General features: G+C 43.1%; 1 protein-coding gene across 1 annotated transcript in view; it reads right to left on the minus strand.

Moving 5' to 3' along the window:
• The window catches only part of ROS1 (ROS proto-oncogene 1, receptor tyrosine kinase), a 190,164-nt gene that overhangs the window by 148,465 nt on the left and 20,557 nt on the right, over window positions 1–21,142 (minus strand). Inside the window, exons 7-14 of the mRNA XM_056563593.1 lie at window positions 20,269–20,385; window positions 18,223–18,407; window positions 16,475–16,569; window positions 15,041–15,564; window positions 10,627–10,833; window positions 10,280–10,390; window positions 3,372–3,553; window positions 2,375–2,566 (exon numbers count right to left, since the gene is read on the minus strand). Of these exons, the coding sequence (XP_056419568.1) occupies window positions 2,375–2,566; window positions 3,372–3,553; window positions 10,280–10,390; window positions 10,627–10,833; window positions 15,041–15,564; window positions 16,475–16,569; window positions 18,223–18,407; window positions 20,269–20,385 (1,613 nt within the window). The remainder of the gene's footprint in view (window positions 1–2,374; window positions 2,567–3,371; window positions 3,554–10,279; window positions 10,391–10,626; window positions 10,834–15,040; window positions 15,565–16,474; window positions 16,570–18,222; window positions 18,408–20,268; window positions 20,386–21,142) is intronic.

Genomic DNA, 21,142 nt, shown 5'->3' on the forward strand with positions numbered 1-21,142 from the left:
CCCTGAGGACAAGCAGGTCTCTGTGCACTGAGGACAAACAGGGCTCTGTACACTGAGGACAAACAGGGCTCTGTGCACTAAGGACAAGCAGGGCTATGTGCACTAAGGCAAGCAGGGCTCTGTGAACTGAGGACAAGCAGGGTTCTGTACATTGAGGACAAGCAGGGCTCTGTGCAGTGAGGACAAGCAGGGCTCTGTGCACTGAGGACAAGCAAGGCTCTGTGCAGTAAGGCTCTGTGACATGCCCCCAGCTCACACAGCAGGATGATTGACAAGTCAGTAGCCTGCACAGAGCACTGCTTGTTCTGCTCACACTTCACTTCCTGTATTCGGACTCCACATAGAGACACACAGGCAATAGCTACAGTGAAAGCATTTAAAAATTAAAAACATATACAATTTTTAACCAATGTATATTACAAATATACATATAATGGTATATATATATATATATATATGGTCCAACAATAACGCAGCACTCCAAAGAACGGTGAAAAAAAATGTTGATTTATTCCTGTCACATCAGTACAAGCAACGTTTCTGCTCCCATAGAGCCATTTTCAAGCTCCATAGGAGCAGAAAAGTTGCTTGTACTGATGTGACAGGAATAAATCAACACTTTTTTTCACCGTTTTTTGGAGTGCTGCGTTATTGTTGGACCTTATTTAAACTGAGGACTTTTGGTCAAGAAGTTTTTGGACGCTGGCACCCACACATTGAGGCTGAGTAGTGCTGCAATATTTTTTTTTTTTTTTTATATATATATATATATATATATATATATATATATATATATATAAAGTTTTTGTTGACGACAGGTACCACATCAATTTTTAACATGAGCACTGCATCCCTGCTACCTAAGGGGACCTAGAATTTTTACAGATTACAGGCCATAATTTTTCATTTGACTGTACATGTCTACATATCCTGCCCTTAAAGGGGTTCTACCTTGTTTATACTGTTTTTTGTTATTATGTTTGTGTGTTATGTGTGTATAAGTATGTGGTTTTTTTATGTGGGCTGTGATTATGTATATATGTATTTTCTTACCTTTTGTGAAGATCCGGAAGCTGGCCCCTTTTTCTTCCAGCGGCTTGCTGTGTAACCTCGGCCTCCGCCATGTTGTGTTCGGTAAGTGGGATGTCGGGGGGTGTGTTCTTGCTTCTGTCCTTCCTATCTTCTGACGTCCGATGCAAATCTTTTCTTCCTGTTTCTTCCGTGGCTCAGCGACGAATCTGCGACCTCTTCTGGTGCATGCGCAGGTAGTATGTTTGTTTTTTTACCAATAAAGTTTTTTTTGTCTAATTGACAAACTGTCTGCTCATGCACGAGTACGCAAGTGCTACGCTAACAGCGTAGCGTACATTAGGTCTACCCTAATAGCGTAGCTTCGCGCAAGCACAGACAGTTTGTCAATTAGACAAAAAAAAAACGTTATTGGTAAATAAAGAAACAGGAAGAAAAGATTTGCCTCGGACGTCAGAAACATACCCCCCGACATCCCCCGACATCCCACTTACCGAACACAACATGGCGGAGGCCGAGGTTACACAGCAAGCCGCTGGAAGAAAAAGGGGCCAGCTTCCGGATCTTCACAAAAGGTAAGAAAATACATATATACATAATCACAACACACATAAAAAAACACATACTTATACACACATAACACACAAACATAATAACAAAAAACAGTATAAACAAGGGAGAACCCCTTTAACACCAAACTAATAAAAGAACAGTTTGTAGTCTTCTGCTGTGACCTTTAGGTTCTTTCTCACCTCTTTTAGGGTTGCCATTTGTGCTCCTGGAGTGATCAGAATACACTTCTAGGAAAACTTACAACAGTTCTAAATTTTTTTAAAAATTTCTAAACAATCTGTCTCTTTGGCTTGAGGTATTGGTCACCCTTTCCATGAGTCTTTACAACACATCTTCTGAATTCTCCTGAAAATTGTTTGCATTAAAGCATGATTCAAACTAGCCAAGTTTTGTTTACCTTTATTTAATGGCCAAAGAACAGGCTAAACCCATATGCCCAATCTGCTTAATTGAAACACCTTTTGCCAATTAACTCTTAGAGAAGTCATAATTAACACAGAGGTCTTCTTGCTTTTTGTCCCCTGCACTGTGAATGTTTACTTAATGGGTTCAATAGAATATATGAACAGTACAATTGTTTGTGTGTATATAATATATATATATATATATATATATATATATATATATATAGATAGATAGATAGATAGAGAGAGAGAGAGGGAGAGAGAGAGAGAGAGAGAGAGAGAGAGAGAGAGAGAGAGAGAGAGAGAGAGAGACAGTGACAGTCACCAGGGTAGGTTTACTGAATCAAATGAAATGTATTAGCATTTACCTGTGAACCCGAAAACAATGTTAAGTTGTGAATAATCATATGGTCCTGTCCATTCAGTCTGCTGCTCTCCACTGTGTATTCTGTTGTCCAGTATAAGAAAGCATTGACAGAATCCACTGCTAAATTGTTTACCAGATACCAGGTGACTTTCACTGTTTCACTTGCACGTGTCTTTAGGGATATTCTGTAAATCTGTAACCAAAAGATGAAAAGAAGAAAGGAATAATCTCAAATTCATCATTAAATATACAAGAATCATTTAACTTGTTTAATTTGTGTTTACCTGCAAAATTGCAAACTGACTGAAGCATTATGCCAGATCATTTTCAAGTGCCAAGTCTGAAATGTTCTTAGACTAAGGAGTTAAAGGGGTACTCCAGAGGAAACTTTTTTTTATTTTTTTTATTTTTTAAATCAACTGGTGCCAGAAAGTTAAACAGATTTGCAAATTACGTTTATTAAAAAAAATCTTAATCCTTCCAGTACTTATTAGCTGATGAATACTACCGAGGAAATTATTTTCTTTTTGGAACACAGCGCTCTCTGCTGGCATCATGGCCACAGTGCTCTCTGCTGACATCACTAGCACATTGCTCTCTGCTGACATCTCTGTCCATTTTAGGAACTGTCCAGACTAGCATATGTTTGCTATGGGGATTTCTCCTACTGTGGACATTTCTTAAAATGGATAAAAATATCAGCAGAGAGCACTGTGGTCCAAAAAGAAAATAATTTATTCAGCAGCTAGTAAGTACTGGAAGTATTAAGATTTTTTTAATAGAAGTAATTTACAAATCTGTTTCACTTTCTGGCACCAGTTGATTAAAAAAAAAAAAAAAAAAGTTTTCCACTGGAGTTCCCCTTTAAAGGAAGCTTTATGTAAGCTCCTTTTGTTTGCCTTCATATGTGATTTGCCTACATTTATAAATATTTTTAATACTTGTAGTTTAGTAAAAGTAACATTTTCATATTCCTTTCAGATTATGACATCTTATACCTTAGGGATCACTTTATCAGCCCAGTAGATGTTTTGTCCAATCCAATCAAATGTCAAGGGACCAGCTCTCCTAATCTCAGGTACATGCACAGCTGAATAGTGCGTTGTGTTACTCATCTTCCAAAGATACATGTGACCTGTTCCATTGCTCCAGTAGATGGTGCCATTGTACCAGTCCAGATCTACAACACAGAATATTACAGAAACACAATCCTATAGCATCAATGAGGTACAACCCTTCAGAATCCCTTCCAGTTTAAAATATATGTTGAAAGAAAAAATATCTTTAAGTTTAAATGTTAAAGAACATTTCACCTTAAATAAAAAAAATAGAACTTTTCCCCTTAAATAAAAAAAATGTAGAATAAAAAATGTATAACAGTTGTTAGGATTTATTATTTTACACCTTATTTTCTAGCTTGTTTCATGGCTAATATGCTATGCAATACAAGCATAAAGAATAAAGCAAAGTATAAATGTTAGAATGGTTTATATTTCCTATAGATGCTGAAATGGTTGGCATTTCTGGTGGTCACCTTTGGAAAATTTTACAGTTCACTAGTATAGTCACTGACATATTTTCCCTACCGGTCCACTGATATATTTTCACTTGCCACTGGTTTGTCTGGTTACAAGAACAATATGGATGATCAAAGATAAATTACATAGTCAAGGTTCATTGTGGAAAATACCCCCTGCTTTTAGTCGTTGTGTGCTTCAGCCACAAACTCCATCTGAACTTAGAAGCACCAAATGGTATAAAAGTATTATTAGGCCTCTTTCACACTACCATTGTGCCCAATCGAAAACGGCCATTAAACTCTTTTTTTTTTTTTTACCTTTAACAGTCATTATCTGGACAGGGAACAACTGTTACGCCGAGCGCTCCAGGTCCCTGCTCCTCCCCGAAGCGCTCGCGGTGTTTCTCTCCCTGCAGCGCCCCGGTCAGACCCGCTGACCGGGAGCGCTGCACTGACATGGCCGGCGGGGATGCGATTCGCATAGCGGGACGCTCCCGCCCGCGAATCGCACCCCAGGTCACTTACCTGTCCCGGTCCCCGGCTGTCATGCTCTGGCGCGCGCGGCTCCGCTCTCTAGGGTGCGCGCGCGCCAGCGCTCTGAGATTTAAAGGGCCAGTGCACCAATGATGGTGCCTGGCCCAATCACCTTGATTAGCTGCACCTGTTCTTAGCCCTACTTATGCTCACTTCCCCTGCACTCCCTTGCCGGATCTTGTTGCCTTAGTGCCTAGAGAAAGCGTTTACTGTGTTTGTCCATACTGTGTACTTGACCTCCTGCTATTGCCATATTGACTACGATTCTTGCTGCCTGCCCCGACCTTCTGCTACGTCCGACCTTGCTCTTGTCTACTCCCTTGTACCGCGCCTATCTTCAGCAGTCAGAGAGGTTGAGCCGTTGCTAGTGGATATGACCTGGTTGCTACCGCCGCTGCAAGACCATCCCGCTTTGCGGCGGGCTCTGGTGAAAACCAGTAGCAGCTTAGAACCGGTCCACTAGCACGGTCCACGCCTATCCCTCTCTGGCACAGAGGATCCACCTCCAGCCTGCCAAATCGTGACAGTAGATCCGGCCATGGATCCCGCTGAGGTTCCCCTGCCAGTTGTCTCTGACCTCACTACGCTGGTCGCCCAGCAAGCCCGACAGATCGCCCAACAAGATCACCAGCTGTCGTACTTGACCACCATGACACAGCAACTTCAGTCGCAGCTACAGCAGCTTCAGTCACAGCTACAGCAATTTCAGTCACAGCTACAGCAGCAACAACCATCTCCTCCGCCGGCTCCTGCACCTCTTCCGCAGCGAGTGGCCGCTCCTAGCCTCCGCTTGTCCCTGCCGGACAAATTTGATGGGGACTCTAGACTCTGCCGAGGTTTCCTGTCACAATGTTCCCTACATTTGGAGATGTTGTCGGACCAATTTCCTACTGAACGGTCGAAGGTGGCTTTCGTGGTTAGTCTCCTGTCTGGAAAGGCTTTGGCTTGGGCCACACCGCTCTGGGACTGCGATGACCCTGTCACCGCCACTGTACACTCCTTCTTCTCTGAGGTTCGCAGTGTCTTCGAGGAACCAGCCCGAGCTTCTTCTGCCGAGACTGCCCTGCTGAACCTGGTCCAGGGTAATTCTTCAGTAGGCGAGTACGCCATCCGATTTCGTACTCTCGCTTCCGAATTATCTTGGAACAACGAGGCTCTCTGCGCGACCTTTAAAAAAGGCCTATCCAGTAACATCAAAGATGTGCTGGCCGCACGAGAGATTCCTGCCAATCTGCATGAACTTATCCATTTGGCCACCCGCATTGACATGCGTTTTTCGGAAAGACACCAGGAACTCCGCCAGGAAAAAGACCTTAATCCCTGGGCACCTCTCTCACGGTATCCCTTGCAATCTACCCCTGTGCCTCCCGCCGAGGAGCCTATGCAAGTAGATCGGTCTCGCCTGACTATTGAAGAGAGGTCTCGCCGTAGGGATAAGAATCTATGTCTGAACTGCGCTAGTACCGAACATTTCTTGGTGGATTGCCCGATTCGTCCTCCTCGTCTGGAAAATGCACGCACGCAACCTGCTCATGTGGGTCTGGCGTCTCTGGGTACGGAGTCTGCTTCTCCATGTCTCACTGTGCCCGTACGGATTTCTCCTTCTGCCGACTCCTCCTTCTCTGCCGTGGCCGTCTTGGACTCTGGTTCCTCTGGAAATTTTATTCTGGCCTCTTTGCTTGATAGGTACTGCATCCCGGTGATCCGTCTCATCAAGCCGCTCTACATTGCTTCAGTCAACGGAGTCAAGTTGAACTGCACTGTGCGTTTTCGCTCAGTGCCTCTGCTTATGAGCATTGGACCACATCTCGAAAAGATTGAATTCTTGGTTCTGCCCGGCTGCACATCTGAAGTCCTTCTCGGTCTGCCATGGCTCCAGCACCATTCTCCCACCCTTGACTGGACCACCGGGGAGATCGAGAATTGGGGTCCTGCTTGCCGCAAGAAATGCCTCACGTCTGTTCCCAGCCCCGTCTGTCGGTCCTCAGTGTCCCCTCCTGTGCCTGTTCTCCCCAAGGCCTGTCAGGACCGTGCCGTGCCCCCTCATAGTCCCCGTCCTGGTGATACTCTGCCCCGTGTCAAGCCTCACCCTCTGCCCCCCCTCCCCATTCCCACTCCTTCTGGACTATCTGCCATGCATGGGCATACCCAGGACTTCGCTGTCCCCCGGAGGGAGACTCTACAGTCGCTCCCGATGTCCTCGTCCTCTATGGAGCGACATCCCGACAAAAAGAGGGGGAGACCTGGGGGGGGGTACTGTTACGCCGAGCGCTCCAGGTCCCTGCTCCTCCCCGAAGCGCTCGCGGTGTTTCTCTCCCTGCAGCGCCCCGGTCAGACCCGCTGACCGGGAGCGCTGCACTGACATGGCCGGCGGGGATGCGATTCACATAGCGGGACGCTCCCGCCCGCGAATCGCACCCCAGGTCACTTACCTGTCCCGGTCCCCGGCTGTCATGCTCTGGCGCGCGCGGCTCCGCCCTCTAGGGTGCGCGTGCGCCAGCGCTCTGAGATTTAAAGGGCCAGTGCACCAATGATGGTGCCTGGCCCAATCACCTTGATTAGCTGCACCTGTTCTTAGCCCTACTTATGCTCACTTCCCCTGCACTCCCTTGCCGGATCTTGTTGCCTTAGTGCATAGAGAAAGCGTTTACTGTGTTTGTCCATACTGTGTACTTGACCTCCTGCTATTGCCATATTGACTACGATTCTTGCTGCCTGCCCCGACCTTCTGCTACGTCCGACCTTGCTCTTGTCTACTCCCTTGTACCGCGCCTATCTTCAGCAGTCAGAGAGGTTGAGCCGTTGCTAGTGGATACGACCTGGTTGCTACCGCCGCTGCAAGACCATCCCGCTTTGCGGCGGGCTCTGGTGAAAACCAGTAGCAGCTTAGAACCGGTCCACTAGCACGGTCCACGCCTATCCCTCTCTTGCACAGAGGATCCACCTCCAGCCTGCCAAATCGTGACAACAACGCACAACAATGGGTCATGATGGATCCCATTATAGTCAATGGGGTCCGTCGGGCTCTGTTGTTTTTGAGCGGGAGAAGCAGGAGAAAAAGGCATCACTTGCAGTAAATTTTCTCCCGCTATTCTCCCCGTGCTCCCTGACATCCATCGCGCTGTCATGTGCAAATGGCAGTGTGAAAGGAACCTAAGACATACACTCATTGACAAACAAATAAGGAAGCTATGTAAATGATTACAGGTGTGGTCACTTGGCCTTGCCACAAGAGGGTGTAAAGTTACTTTTCGGCAGTGTGCCGCTTGGTGAGAGATCATAGATTGCTAGACATGCCCACTCAAATACATTTCAAATACTTTCAAAGCGGGCACATCATTGGACTGTGAGAAGCAGGATGGTAATTTTGATGAATTGTCTGCCATCAAGGCCATTCTGACTAAGCTGTTAAAGGGGTTAGGTGCAGTAGTTACGTTGAGGCACACACACATGAAAACAGGCTCTGGATGGCCCAGACAGAACACCGGCAGACTGGATTGTTTAATCTGCAAACAAGCACAAGCAGCTCCCATAGTTTATATGTCCACCATTCAGTCATAGGTGGCACCTTTATTACATACCTGTCTCTGCCTGTACAATTTCCAGGCACTTAGCAAAAGTTAATTTGGTGTCATAGTGCCAATTATGTGACCTGCTATTGTGTTGTCATGAACGAGAAACCTGTTGGCCCCATAAGAAATAATCTCGGTGTAATGGTGGAGAAGGATGTGGAAGAGGACAATCTACTAAATGCCTTCATCTCTTCTATATTTACACAGGATGTAAGATGACATGAGGAGAGATAATGTAAGTTCTCAATCTCCTTCAAGGGGTACTCCAGGGAAGTATGTAAAAAGCTCCAAAGCCACCACACTACCTGGATATGTTCCTTGTAAACCATCCTACCAGATATGCATGGCTCCTGTGGCTTCTGGTGTCTTCTCTGGCTGCTTGATATTCTTTGCCATCCTTCTCTACCCTTGCCTACATCTCCCAGCAATCTGCTCAGCAGAGAGAGAGATTCAGTGTCTGATTGGCCAAGGCTGCAGACACCTCCCAGTCTTCAGCACTAAAGAGAGCATGACTGACGACAGTGCAGGGCAGAAACCACATGGTCTGTGTCTCTCAGGAGGGTGGGGACTGCTTTCAGAGAGGGATTTGGACAGAGACAGAGTGGATGGCTGGATGATATAATTCCCTTAGTTCATGCATGCCAGTGGCAACCAAAGAGGGGGAAACTGCTCTATATAGCTAATATTGATCCCAGAGTTTGGAAGGAATTAAGTGCCATGCAATACAGGCCCTTGTTTCTTATATTTAAAGTTTCTATAATGACAGGGATTTTTTCACAGGACTAGCGCTTTGGTGCCAGTATTCAAATAGTTGTACTGGGAACTATAGGCCTGTAAATTTAACATATGTTGTGGGTAAAATAGTTTAGGGTTTTCTAGATATGCTATTCTGGAGTTTCCTAATGTAAACAAGCAACTGTTACAGACTGGAATTGTTACAGACTGGATCAGACAATGGTCAGGTTCAAGTTTGGAGGGCTTGTGGTAAGCGCTTCAGTCCTGCCTTTACTGAGGAGAGACACACTGGCCCAACTACTGGTGTGATAATCTGGTGAGCCATTTTATACAACAGCTAGTCACCCCAAGTAGTGATAAGAGGGACACTAACCGTTTAGCAAACTGTGAAAGACATCCTGCAGCCATATATGTTGTCTTTCATGGTAGAGCTTCCAAAAGCAAGATAGTGCTCGCCCACACACAGCAAGGGTTTCTTCAGTATGTCTCACCAGATTTATCGTCAATCGAGCATTTATGTTGAGCTAGCTAAGTGTTTCTCAAACACAGTCCTCAAGTACCCACAACAGGTGATGTTTTCAGGATTTCCTTAGTCTTTCACAGGTGATATAATTGTCGTGATGCCTGATTCACTGACCATAATTAAAATATATCACCTGTGAAAGACTAAGGAAATCCTGAAAACATGACCTGTTGGGGGTTCTTGAGGACCGTGTTTAAGAAACACTGAGCTAGCTTAAGTGTGCAGGATCTACCGGCCCAGCTGAGATATCTGTGAGTAATTGTGCTGAAGGATGCCATACCGAACCTGTATGCCTCCATGTCAGTTATATCTCATCTTGTATTTCAACAAGAGGTGGTTTAATAAGGTACTAAAGCCTCATTTCAATTATACTGCTTTTCCTAATAAATGTATCCTTTTGCTCGAACATTGTAATCACTTACATATACTATTATTATTATTATTATTATTATATTCACACATATACATTTTATCTTGAGGGATATTGAAAATGCAACAATGGAAGATACATTTTAAGCAAAATAGCAACCTATTTTACTCCAACACATGGGGGGCACAACCCCCCCCCCCCCCCCCACCCCCATGTGTTGGAGTAAAATAGGTTGCTATTTTGCTTAAAATGTATCTTCCATTGTTGCATTTTCAATATCCCTCAAAGTATTCAATATCCCTCAAGGTAAAATTTATATGTTTGAATGTAATAAATCAACGGATTTATGTAAGTTTTTTTTTTTTTTTTTTTTATTTCTTTGGTGCAGTGTCTTTTTGAGCCAATATTTGGCACATTCTCATCTCTGTAGAATTGTAAACTTGCTAGGATTTTGACGGTCCTGTGTTTGATTCTTTGCAGTGGTCAGTAATTTATCAATTGCGTAAATTGTATTTTGGCACTAATTTGCCTGTTTTTTACGCATATTCGGTGCAAATTACCGCCAACAATATTCTTAATCTTAAATATATAAATATACATATATATACATGAATATACATATATAAATATTACAGTATATTAAAACTGTTTACCTGATACATGTCTGACTTGGTCAGAGATCAGCTGTCCAGCACCAAACCTGTCTAGAGGTTGCCTCCATATTCCAGTAAAGCCCACTGCTAGGAAATAAGGTTCCTCTTCAGCTGAAACAAGTGTAGATTATGTAGATTAATACAGCCTTTGTAAAAGATTGCTCTGTAACAGTGTTCGGTCCCTAATTATAAATAAACACATTACTATTTTTCCAACATATGCTTTAAAAAAAAAAAAGAAATCCATGTATGCGGAATCCACATTGGAAATCCACAACATATCCACTATTTTGAAATATTGCCACCTTCTCTGCATTAGGAATCGGGATACTAAAATAATGGTTCACCTGCACATAGAGTTGTTCCTACCACAGGTTCTGTCCACTTGCTATGGCCAGCAGGTGAGGATGCCTGTACCGTCACTTGATAGTATGTAGATATGTCCAGACCAGTCAATATTATTTCAGTTAAACTAGTGTTAGAGATGATCTGCTGATCTCCATGTTTTGATAATATAGATACTCTATATATCCACTTTTTCCAAGCTGTCGGACCTTTTAAAACACAAAAACATGATTTAACAATAATACCTCTAGCTTCTGGATGAATAGTCTAATCATCTCCAGGTTACATTAGAATACTGTATATCACTTTCTAATATTTTTATTTTAGTAATATTATTGTTTTCAATACATTCACATTTCCATCACAGCACGCTATAGCATATTGCCAGGCTATGCCATTATATTTTGGACACCAACCAATTCAAAATACAATCCAGAATTGCTTAAAACATTGCTATAAAGCTCAGCATAGACATATGATTGTTGTTAGCAGATCCAGATTTATTAGGCTTTATCAATTTGCAGACATTCCAAACATTAACACTGACACTTTTCTCTTAAATAGGAACTCCGCCCCTAGACATCTTATCCCCTCTCCAAAGGTGAGACCCCAGCGGCTGTACCCCAGTGATCACGGCTGAGGCACCCCAGGCATCCGGTGCACGGAGTGAACTTTGCTCCGTGATGGATGACTGGCGATGTGGGCCAGAGGTTCGTGACGTCATGGCCACGCTCCGCTCGTAACATTACGACCACGCCCCCTTGATGCAAGCCTATGGGAGGGGCACCACGCCCCTCAAAAATCAACACAGCCCAAATATATGGGAAACAAACCATTCACACCAAATATAAATAAAATGCACTCTTAAGAAAGACAAATGTGTATGTCATTACAGACATTGGCACCAAAACTGTTGGGTACGCGATCATTTAGCTGACAGCTAACCTATATTTATTGCCTACTTCAAAGAGACTGATATCAGTTCTGGGGTCTTATGATTGGCCTCAATAAAACATCATAAACATCACTATAAGACCCTGAGACCCTTTTACACAGGCCGACTACGGGGAAATGAATGTTCCTAAGGACACTCATTCTAGATATTTCACTAGTGTGAAAGGGTCAGCGATCAGCCAATAAACAGGCAAATGCTTATTCATCAACTAATTGGATCTTCTCTGCGCTCATTTAAATTATTGCCCTCAGCCCCCATATGTAAACAAGTGATGTGCAGCTGACAGTGATTGTCGGGGGTTAATACATATTGCCATGTTCTATTAAACATAGTGATTCATATTTGGGGCCTACGATAAGTATGACATGATGAACCTAATGGGCCACATTGTCGAGCATTGTGAGGGCTCTGTAAATAAGTGTCGATCATCAAGATTAGCACTTGTTTTCTGAAGCTAGTCAGCCCATCGACTCTTGGTGGAAAAAAAAAAGAAAAAGACACTAATCTACAATACCATTGTGCCACCAAACCAGCTCTGATCCATTGAGACATGGACTCCACAAGACCTCTTGGTCTAAAGGCTTTTGTTGCAGATGTGATGCTGTCTTCAATCATTTATTATGTTAGATCACACAGCGTCAAGCCTGCAGGAAACACTGTACTTGTGAATGTACCCTTAAAGGCGCTAAACATCTTATCCCCTATAAAAAGGATAGGGGATAAGATGTTTGATCGCGGGGACCCCACCGCTGGGGACCCCCGCAATCCCTTCTGCAGCACCCGTTTTTCAGCTGCACAGAGCGATGATCGCTCTGTGGCTGATGATGGGCAGTTCAAGGGATGGAGTATCGTGACATCACGGCTCTGCCCCCTCGTGACATCATGCCCCGCCCCCTCAATTATGGGAGGGGCGTAGCGGCCTCCATGCCCTGCACTGCCCGTCATCAGCCACAGAGCGATCCTCACTCTGTGCAGCTGAAAACAGGGGTGCTGCAGGAGAGATTGCGGGGGTCCCCAGCGGTGTGGTCCCCGCGATATAACATATTTTCCGCCAATCATTTTGATAGAGGATAAGATGTTTCACGCCGGAGTACCCCTTTAAGGTGTCTGTGGTATCTGGCACCAAGACAGAAGCAGCAGATCCTGTAAGTCCTGTAAGTTGTGAAGTAAGGCCTGATAAAAGACCTGGGAAATTTGGAGATTAAGGATACGTTCACACATACAAGATCTGCTGCATGTTTTTGCTGCATATTTTCTGCAGTTGCTTTTGCTACCCATTAAAGTGAATGGGTGGTAAAAGCAGCTGCACAAAATATGCAGCAAAAATATGCAGCAGATCCTGTATGTGTGAATGTACCCTAAATCAACAATTTGTACTTTTTATCATGTTCTTCGAGACATTTCTGAACAATTTTTGCAGTGTGGCAGGACACATTATCTTGCTGAAAGAGGCCACTGCCATTAGAGAACACCATTGCCAGTGAGTGGTGTGCTTTATCTGTAACAGTGTTTATGTAGATGGTACGTTCTAGTGTAATGGCAGGAATCAATCAATGTTATCCAGTTTACATATGTTATGGCTGGTCAATGTACACAGCTAGGACCCCAGAGCCCCACTGAAACAGTGGTGACAGTCAGAGCAAAGGCATTGGCACAAGTATAAGGGATGCAGGGAAAGTAGCTGCAATAGAGCCCTTGTGGCTGAGGGTGCTCAGAGACACCTGTTTTATAAAGGCATAAGGTAGGAAGGGAAACACTGTTACACATTGTTTATTGAGTAATAGGTTCCCCCAGGGGGCAAGTCCTGGGAAAAAAGTGTGGGAACTCACCCAAGATTTCCACTTAAAGGGGTACTAGACATCTTATACCCTATCCGCTGCTGGGGACCACCACGTTCTCCCTGCTGCACCCGACGTTCATTTAGAGTGTTTGGGTGCAGCGCCGGAAGCTCGTGACGTCACGACCCCTCAATGCAAGTCTCATGCCCCCTTCCATAGAATTGTATTGAGGGGGCATTACTGTGACATCATGAGCCTCTGCCCCACATCACCAGTCACCTGGCATGGAGCAAAGCTCGCTCCGTGCATCGGATGTCTGGGGTGCCGCAGCCGAGATCGCAGGGGTCCTGCTGCTGGACATACTTTGGATAGGGGATACGATGTCTAGGGGCTGTGTACCCCTTTAAGGGCTGGTCCTGCATGACTCCTGCTAATGGGAACTGCATTCCTGCTGTGGAAAAAGTGCAGGGACTCCGTTGCCATGCGTTCCTGCAGGACTTTAGCCATGGGTTCTCCCTCTGCATTGCAAGTGATGGGAAAACCCACAAATGTACCGCAGAAATCAACCAATACTATTTTAACCCCTAAACAATGCAGGACATACATGTACGTCCTGGTACAGTGGTACTTAACGCACCAGGAAGTACATTGACATCCTGTACATGACCGCGAGCATCAGCGCGATGCTCGGGTCATGCGCGGCAGGTCTCAGCTGCTGATAGAAGCCAGGGACCTGCCGGTGATGTAAAGTTTACCTCGATCCGTAGTTAGCGTAGCATAGTGTTAGCACAGTTTTAACTTATTTAGCATAGTGTGGTGTTGGCGCAGTTTTAGCATATTTACTGTAGCGTAGTGTTAGCGCAGTTTTGGCGTAATTAGTGTAGCGTAGTGTTAGCGCAGTTTTAGTGTAGTTAGTGTAGCGTAGTGTTAGCGCAGTTTTGGCGTAGTTAACATAGCGTAGTGTTAGCGCAGTTTTAGCCTAGTTAGTGTAGCGTAGTGTTAGCATTACAACGGACAACTGGTCGTGCAAAAAACAAGCCCTTATACTAGTCTGTGGATGAAAATCTAAAAGAGTTATGATTTTTAGAAGGCGAGGAGGAAAAAATGAAAACGTTGGGGTACTTGAAGAGGTACTCCGGTGGAAAACTTTTTTTTTTTAATCAACTGGTGCCAGAAAGTTAAACAGATTTGTAAATTACTTCTATAAAAAAAAAAAATCTTAATCCTTCTAGTACTTATTAGCTGCTGAATACTACAGAGGAAATTATTTTCTTTTTGGAACACAGTGCTCTCTGCTGACATCATGACCACAGTGCTCTCTGTTGACATCTCTGTCCATTTTAGAAACAGCACTTGTTTTCTATGAGGATTTTCTCCTACTCTGGACAGTTCTTAAAATGGACAGAGATGTCAGCAGAGAGCACTGTGGTTATGATGTCAGCAGAGAGCACTGTGTTCCAAAAAGAAAATCATTTCCTCTGTAGTATTCAGCAGCTAATAAGTACTGCAAGGGTTAAGATTTTTTAATAGAAGTGATTTACAAATCTGTTTAACTTTCTGGCACCAGTAGATAAAAAAAAAAAAAAAAGTTTTCTAACCGGAGCACCCCTTTAAGGCATCTTAAGGGGTTAAAGATGAGTCACAAAATATAAGTTGGCATAATATTCGAACATAACAACTTACTGGCTCCAACTGTTTGCTTTGGTGGCTTCCAAAGAATTTCAGCGGATTTTGTCCCGAATACCACCGACACATGTTCAGGAAATCCTGGCACAGGAATTGGCTGTGTAGACTCTCCATATAATATCATGTTATTATAGCCTGATGATGATGGAGCCGCTGTGTTACAGGTTACTAAATATTCATTGTACCAGTAAGTATTCATTACAAATTCTTCATAGAACACTTTGTCTCCATCAGTGAACATTAAAGAGTCATTGAAATAAAGAAAGCTTATTATTCCCCTATTTGATACTCCATTGATTTGTCTCAAGCGTTTATCATCAGCGCCATCTAAGAAAACGGACATCAGGTAAAAAGTGCCTGTGCCAGCATTTAGGGCATATATTATTCTTTTGGACTGGACGGTGAGGATGAAATCCTGAATGTCATTTTGTTTTACAATATGTTCTGTTACATTTTTTATGATAGAAGGTTCAGGGAGAATCATTCTGTGAATACCATCCTCCAGAAGAAGGAACAAATATCTGTAAGCAAAAACAAAGAATATTTAAAATAATATACTTACCCTTAAGATTTACTACTACTATTAAAGGCAATGGGGGAGATTTATTAAAACCTGTCGAGAAGAAAAGTTACCCAGTTGCCCATAGCAACCAATCAGCTTGCTTCTTTCAGTTTTAACAAGGCCTCTGCAAAATGAAAGAAGCGATCTGATTGGTTGCTATGGGCAACTGGGTAACTTTTCCTTTGTACAGGTTTTGATAAATCTCCTCCATTGTCCAGTGAAAGACAACGTATCCCCGATCCAAAGGGTAGGAGATAAGTGTCTTTTTATGGGGGTTCCAACCAATTGGGACTCCCCACAAACTCCTGAATGGGACCCATGCCCCACTGATTTTTATGAGAGCACCTAAGGGACCAGTGTGCTGTACTCTGATATCTCCGGCGCTCTCTTAAAAATGAATGGAGCACATGCTGTTTGCAGATCGCGGGGGTTCCCAGCGGCCGGATTCTGATCAGACTCTTATCCGCCCCGTCTTTCAATGGACAACCCCTTTAACACAATAAGGCTATGTTCACACGCTGGAATGTCCAATCTCATTGATGGCTATGCATTCCGTGCGGAGTCCACAGAAAGAATAAACACGTTCATTCTTTCTGCGGACATGGAAAATGAATTTTCGTTGCCCGAAACATCTAGCACAGAAGTTCCACCATGTGCACATCCCAGCAGAATCCCACTGAATTCAATGGTACTCTGCTGCATTGGAATCTCCGTGACAAATTCCAATGTGGAATCCTGCACAGAAATGTTGACGTGTGAACATGGCCTAATACATTATTAATACAATACAAACTGATCCATTCATATTGTAATATATAATATTCTAAGTGAAATCAGATAAGTAATTAAGTAAAATGAAAAAGAAATACCCATTATATGGATCAACTGCTATCTTTTTGGGCTTCAGAACATCTTGTAATGGAATATTGGCAGTAGTGCAGTTCAATAAACTGCATGTGTATAACTACAATAAGAAGCAAACAGAGGTTTTTACAAATACAGAACACATAAATCCTCAGACAGCAAAAGTTATACTTTCTTCTTTATTTCTGATTTGTATGTGCCATTTAAATGGCATTGCTTAAACCCTTCAGGGCTGGACAGTTGGACAGTTTTTTCATTCTGGACAAAGGCTGTTTTTACATTTCTGTTTTGTTTGGATTTAGTTGAAATTTTCCTTCTTTCTCATATACTGAACCAACACAAATGATTATTACATTTTTTCTCATGACACGTAGGGCTTTGTTTAGATACCATTTTTTTGATCATATTTATATATTATTTTTTATTTAAAAAATTATAAAACATGGTGAAGAATTTTGGAAAAAAAATGACTTCATTTAAATAAATATTTTATGCTTTGTTAAAGGGGTATTCCAGGTTTATACATCTTATCCCTTATCCAAAGAATAGGGGATAAGATGTATGATCGCAGGGGTCCCGGCATTCTGTGCCGGGCACTGCCTTCAAGACGGAGACGTGATGACACGGCCAAGCCCCTTCCATTCATGTCTAAGGACGGAGGCGTGACAGCAGTTTCTTTACTCCCCATGTCTGGCCCCTTGAGAAGCTGTCCCCTATCTTGGACCATAGGAAGGTCAAAGAGGAAATGGTACCCCAAATGAAGGAGCTGGTCCTGCAGATTGGATATATATACTTTATTGCAACGCGTTTTGGCCAAAATGCATTGCAATAAAGTGCATATATCCAATCTGCTGGACCAGCACCTTCATTTGGGGGAGAATTTCCTCTTAAACCTTCCTGCAATTTTACCAGACTGACTGACGTCACCCCCAGAAGTTCCCCCAGGTGGCTCACCTGCACTTTCAGTTCCACAAGCTACTGTAGGTGTTGTGCTCTTAGCGCAACACCTAAGAGTAAGGACCTTACATTATTTTCTATATCTTCCTCACCCAAGCGATCTTCACTAGGAGCGTACCCTGGTGTGTTTTTTTCCCCCTCTCTTATCTCCTATCTTGGACCGTGTATAGGATAACAGTGCCCTGGTGTCACAAAGTTATAAGGAATCCTTGCACCCCCATGTTACCCCATAGGGAATACGCTTTTTTCCCCCCATGATATATCTCCTTTAATGGAAATCTGTCACCGGTGTCACCTGCACTAACCTGTCGATACCGACAACAGTACTTACCTTGTCCCGTTCCGTGTAGTTGTTCTTCGGTAATCTTCTCCGGTATCTTTAGCTCCAGGCCCGGCTTGGAGCATGGGCGGAGCTTAGTGTTGTCACCACTGCTGTTCTCTGCTGGGTCCCGCTGCTAGCAAACAGCAGCGGTGATGTCACTAAGCTCCGCCCATGCTCCAAGCCTGGCCCGGGCTGAAGATACTGGAAAAGATTACTAAAGAACGACCGCACGGAACAGGACAAGGTAAGTACCCTTGTCACCTGCACTACTTGTCGGTACCAACAGGTTAGTGCAGGTGACAGATTTCCTTTAAGCCCAAATTAAATAATTGGTTCAAAAAGGGTCCAAAAGTTGTATATTTTGTTGCAGTTATCCTTTGTAAATTGAACATGTTGTATAAACCTAGTTACCTGCATGCATAAGAAATGCAAAGACATACATGCCTAGCTCAGGACCATATGCAAAACACATACCTGTTTGTACATAATAAAATATATCTTGTTATGTAACCAGTCTACACATAAGGAAGTTATGTTCCCATGGCCAGAGTGAAATATTTTCAAGTCAGATGTGTCCGTAATGTTAATGGCTCCTTTCATCCAAATGGCATTGTTCTCTGAGAAATAGACTTCTTGGGTATATACATTAACAGATACACCTAGGCAAAAAAATATATAAATACCAGTTAAGGAAGAAATTACAACAATACATTAATTTTAATCTTTACATTTTCTAGCTTTTTCTGAAAATGTAAAATGAAAAAGCAGAACTATAGGCATAACCAGGTAGAAGTATATTCTAATGAAAACTCTGGGGCAGATAAATAAAAACTCTCCAATTTCTAGACAATGTAAAATTACATCGGGTATTATGATTATTATTATTTTGTGTATTATTAGACTGTCTTGTCTAAGTTTACAGTAGACCTTCTATTAGTTGGCAGTGTTGAATTTAAGCGACACCCCTTTTGCTGAGGCCACACCCATTCTCAATTTACATTGGCTATAAGTAGGAAAGAGTGTCTAGTGATTATGTACTTATTGACACCTACAAAAACTTTGCCTAAATAATCATAACAACACTAGATGTAGAAATTAATCAATCTTTATTTAATAACTATAGTAAATCCTAAAAGTGTCCTTAAAAACACATACACAGCAGGCATATTAAAAACCATAGATGACAGGGAAACACAAGGAATCAGTACAATCAAGAATACATCCAGGAGTGGTGATGGAGCTCCTGGATGAAGCAGTGGCGAAACGCGTTGGAGGGTGAGTTGGGGAAACGCGAGGTAATGTTGTTATGTACAGCTGAGTACCATATATCTTTCTGGTTCATGAGTTGTTGGTTTATTTTGGCTGCAACTCGCATCGATTGCCCTATGTTAAGCATGTGATTTCCTGTCATTTCAGTCACAATGCACTTTATTACTATGTACATCTCTGCGCTTGTACTTTATATGGAGATTGTTACATGTATGTATTTGTTACGCCGAGCGCTCCGGGTCCCTGCTCCTCCCCAGAGCGCTCGCGGCGTTCGTCTCTGTGCAGCGCCCCGGTCAGACCCGCTGACCAGGAGCACTGCACTAGTATCGCCGGCGGGGATGCGATCCGCGTAGCGGGACGCGCCCGCCCGCGGGTCGCATCCCAATCTCCTCACCTGCCCCGTTCTCTGTCGGCTCAGTCCCGGCGCGCGCAGCCCCGCTCCATTGATTGGTGCCTGGCCCAATCAGTACCTGCACCTGTGTCTTGCATATAAAAACCCACTTCCCCTTCCTGTCCTTGCCGGATCTTGTTGCCTTGTGCCCTGTGAAAGCGTTTAGTTTGTTCCCAAGCCTGTGTACCCAGACTTTCTGCTGTTGCCCCTGACCTTCTGCTACGTCTGACCTTGCTCTTGCCTTGTCCCTGTGTACCGCGCCTGTCTCAGCTGTCAGCTGGGGTTGAGTCGTTATCGGGTGGAACGACCTGGGGGTTACCTGCCGCTGCAAGTCCATCCCGCTTCTCGGCAGGCTCTGGTGAGAACCAGTAACCCCTTAGACTCCGTTCTCCTGGTACGCCATCACCTCACTGACACAGAGGATCCACCACCAGTCCGGATCCTGACAGTATTATGGTGCAATGTGTCACACTCACTGATTATTTATTTATGAAAGGGCATAGTGCAATTGATTTTGTTTATTAGACAAATCATATGAGTTCTGTATTTTGTTTATTGAGTGTATTGATCCCTTGTGTTTTTCCACTGTCTATTGTTTTTAATATGTCTGTTGTGTGTATGTGTTTTTAAGGATACTTTTGAGATTTATTAATGTTATTCAATAAAGATTGACAAATTTCTAGTATCGGTATAATCATTTTGGTAAGGTATTTGTAGGTATACATATGTAGATTTCTTTTCTTGCCATTTTTTGTTTAGTACATTTGTGAACCATGAATACTAATAATGTAGGATTTTTGTATTTTCTTATTGAGCCACCATGAATAACATACATTTATTGTGAAGGAGTATGCACTTACTGTGTATTGTACTGCGCGTTGTAAGACATTGAGCTTCATGCACAGCATATTCCAGGTTTTCCCATAGTTTAAGAGTGTCATTTCGTGACATAAAGAACCACTGAGACTGATCTGAAACTAAATAGAGTGTGATCAGATAGGGAGATTGCATTTCTCAATGATAATGGTCTTGGCAGCCGTAATACCAATTTGTTTGTTACACTCTAGACAGACTCTATTAGGTATCTGGCAATAAATAAGACTGTATTGAGCTACCTCCTGAAGCATCTCCCATGTTATTATGTTACCATGGATATTCTCTGTTGATTTTTGTTTCCAGGGGATTTGTGTGATTTTATCTCTGTTTGATTTGTATGGCGCCTCTGATAATGTAGTTACTCAATGGGCAGCGTTACTTCTTTGTAATAAATGATCAATGACCATAGCCAAGCACCACACGATAAAAGTGAGCAGATGCTGCTTCTCATCTAAATGGAAATGACTTATACTTAGGGGTTGAGAACACATGACATATCACATGACTGGTCATCTGGGTGTAGATCCTTTCCCAGTGAATAAATATAAAGCCCATTAAATGTTCTGCATATACATATCACACACTGTATCTCAATAGTAGTCTAGTACACCTCCACAAGTCAGGCAAGAAGATACAGAAGAAATATACTTTTATTATCGTTTATACATACAAGGACATTTTAGTATCTATTCACTTTATGAATAGAGTGACTATGTAGAGAATGTTCTAAAGAGAACAAATAGCCTAGAAATAGTGAGAATAATCTATTTTGTTGCATGCATGGCCTTTTACAGGCTCCTAAAATAAAATGGGACTTTTTACACACTGGGGGAGATTTATCAAAACCTGTGCAGAGGA

Source organism: Hyla sarda, chromosome 3 (genome assembly GCF_029499605.1).
Source record: "Hyla sarda isolate aHylSar1 chromosome 3, aHylSar1.hap1, whole genome shotgun sequence".
NCBI lineage: Eukaryota > Metazoa > Chordata > Amphibia > Anura > Hylidae > Hyla > Hyla sarda.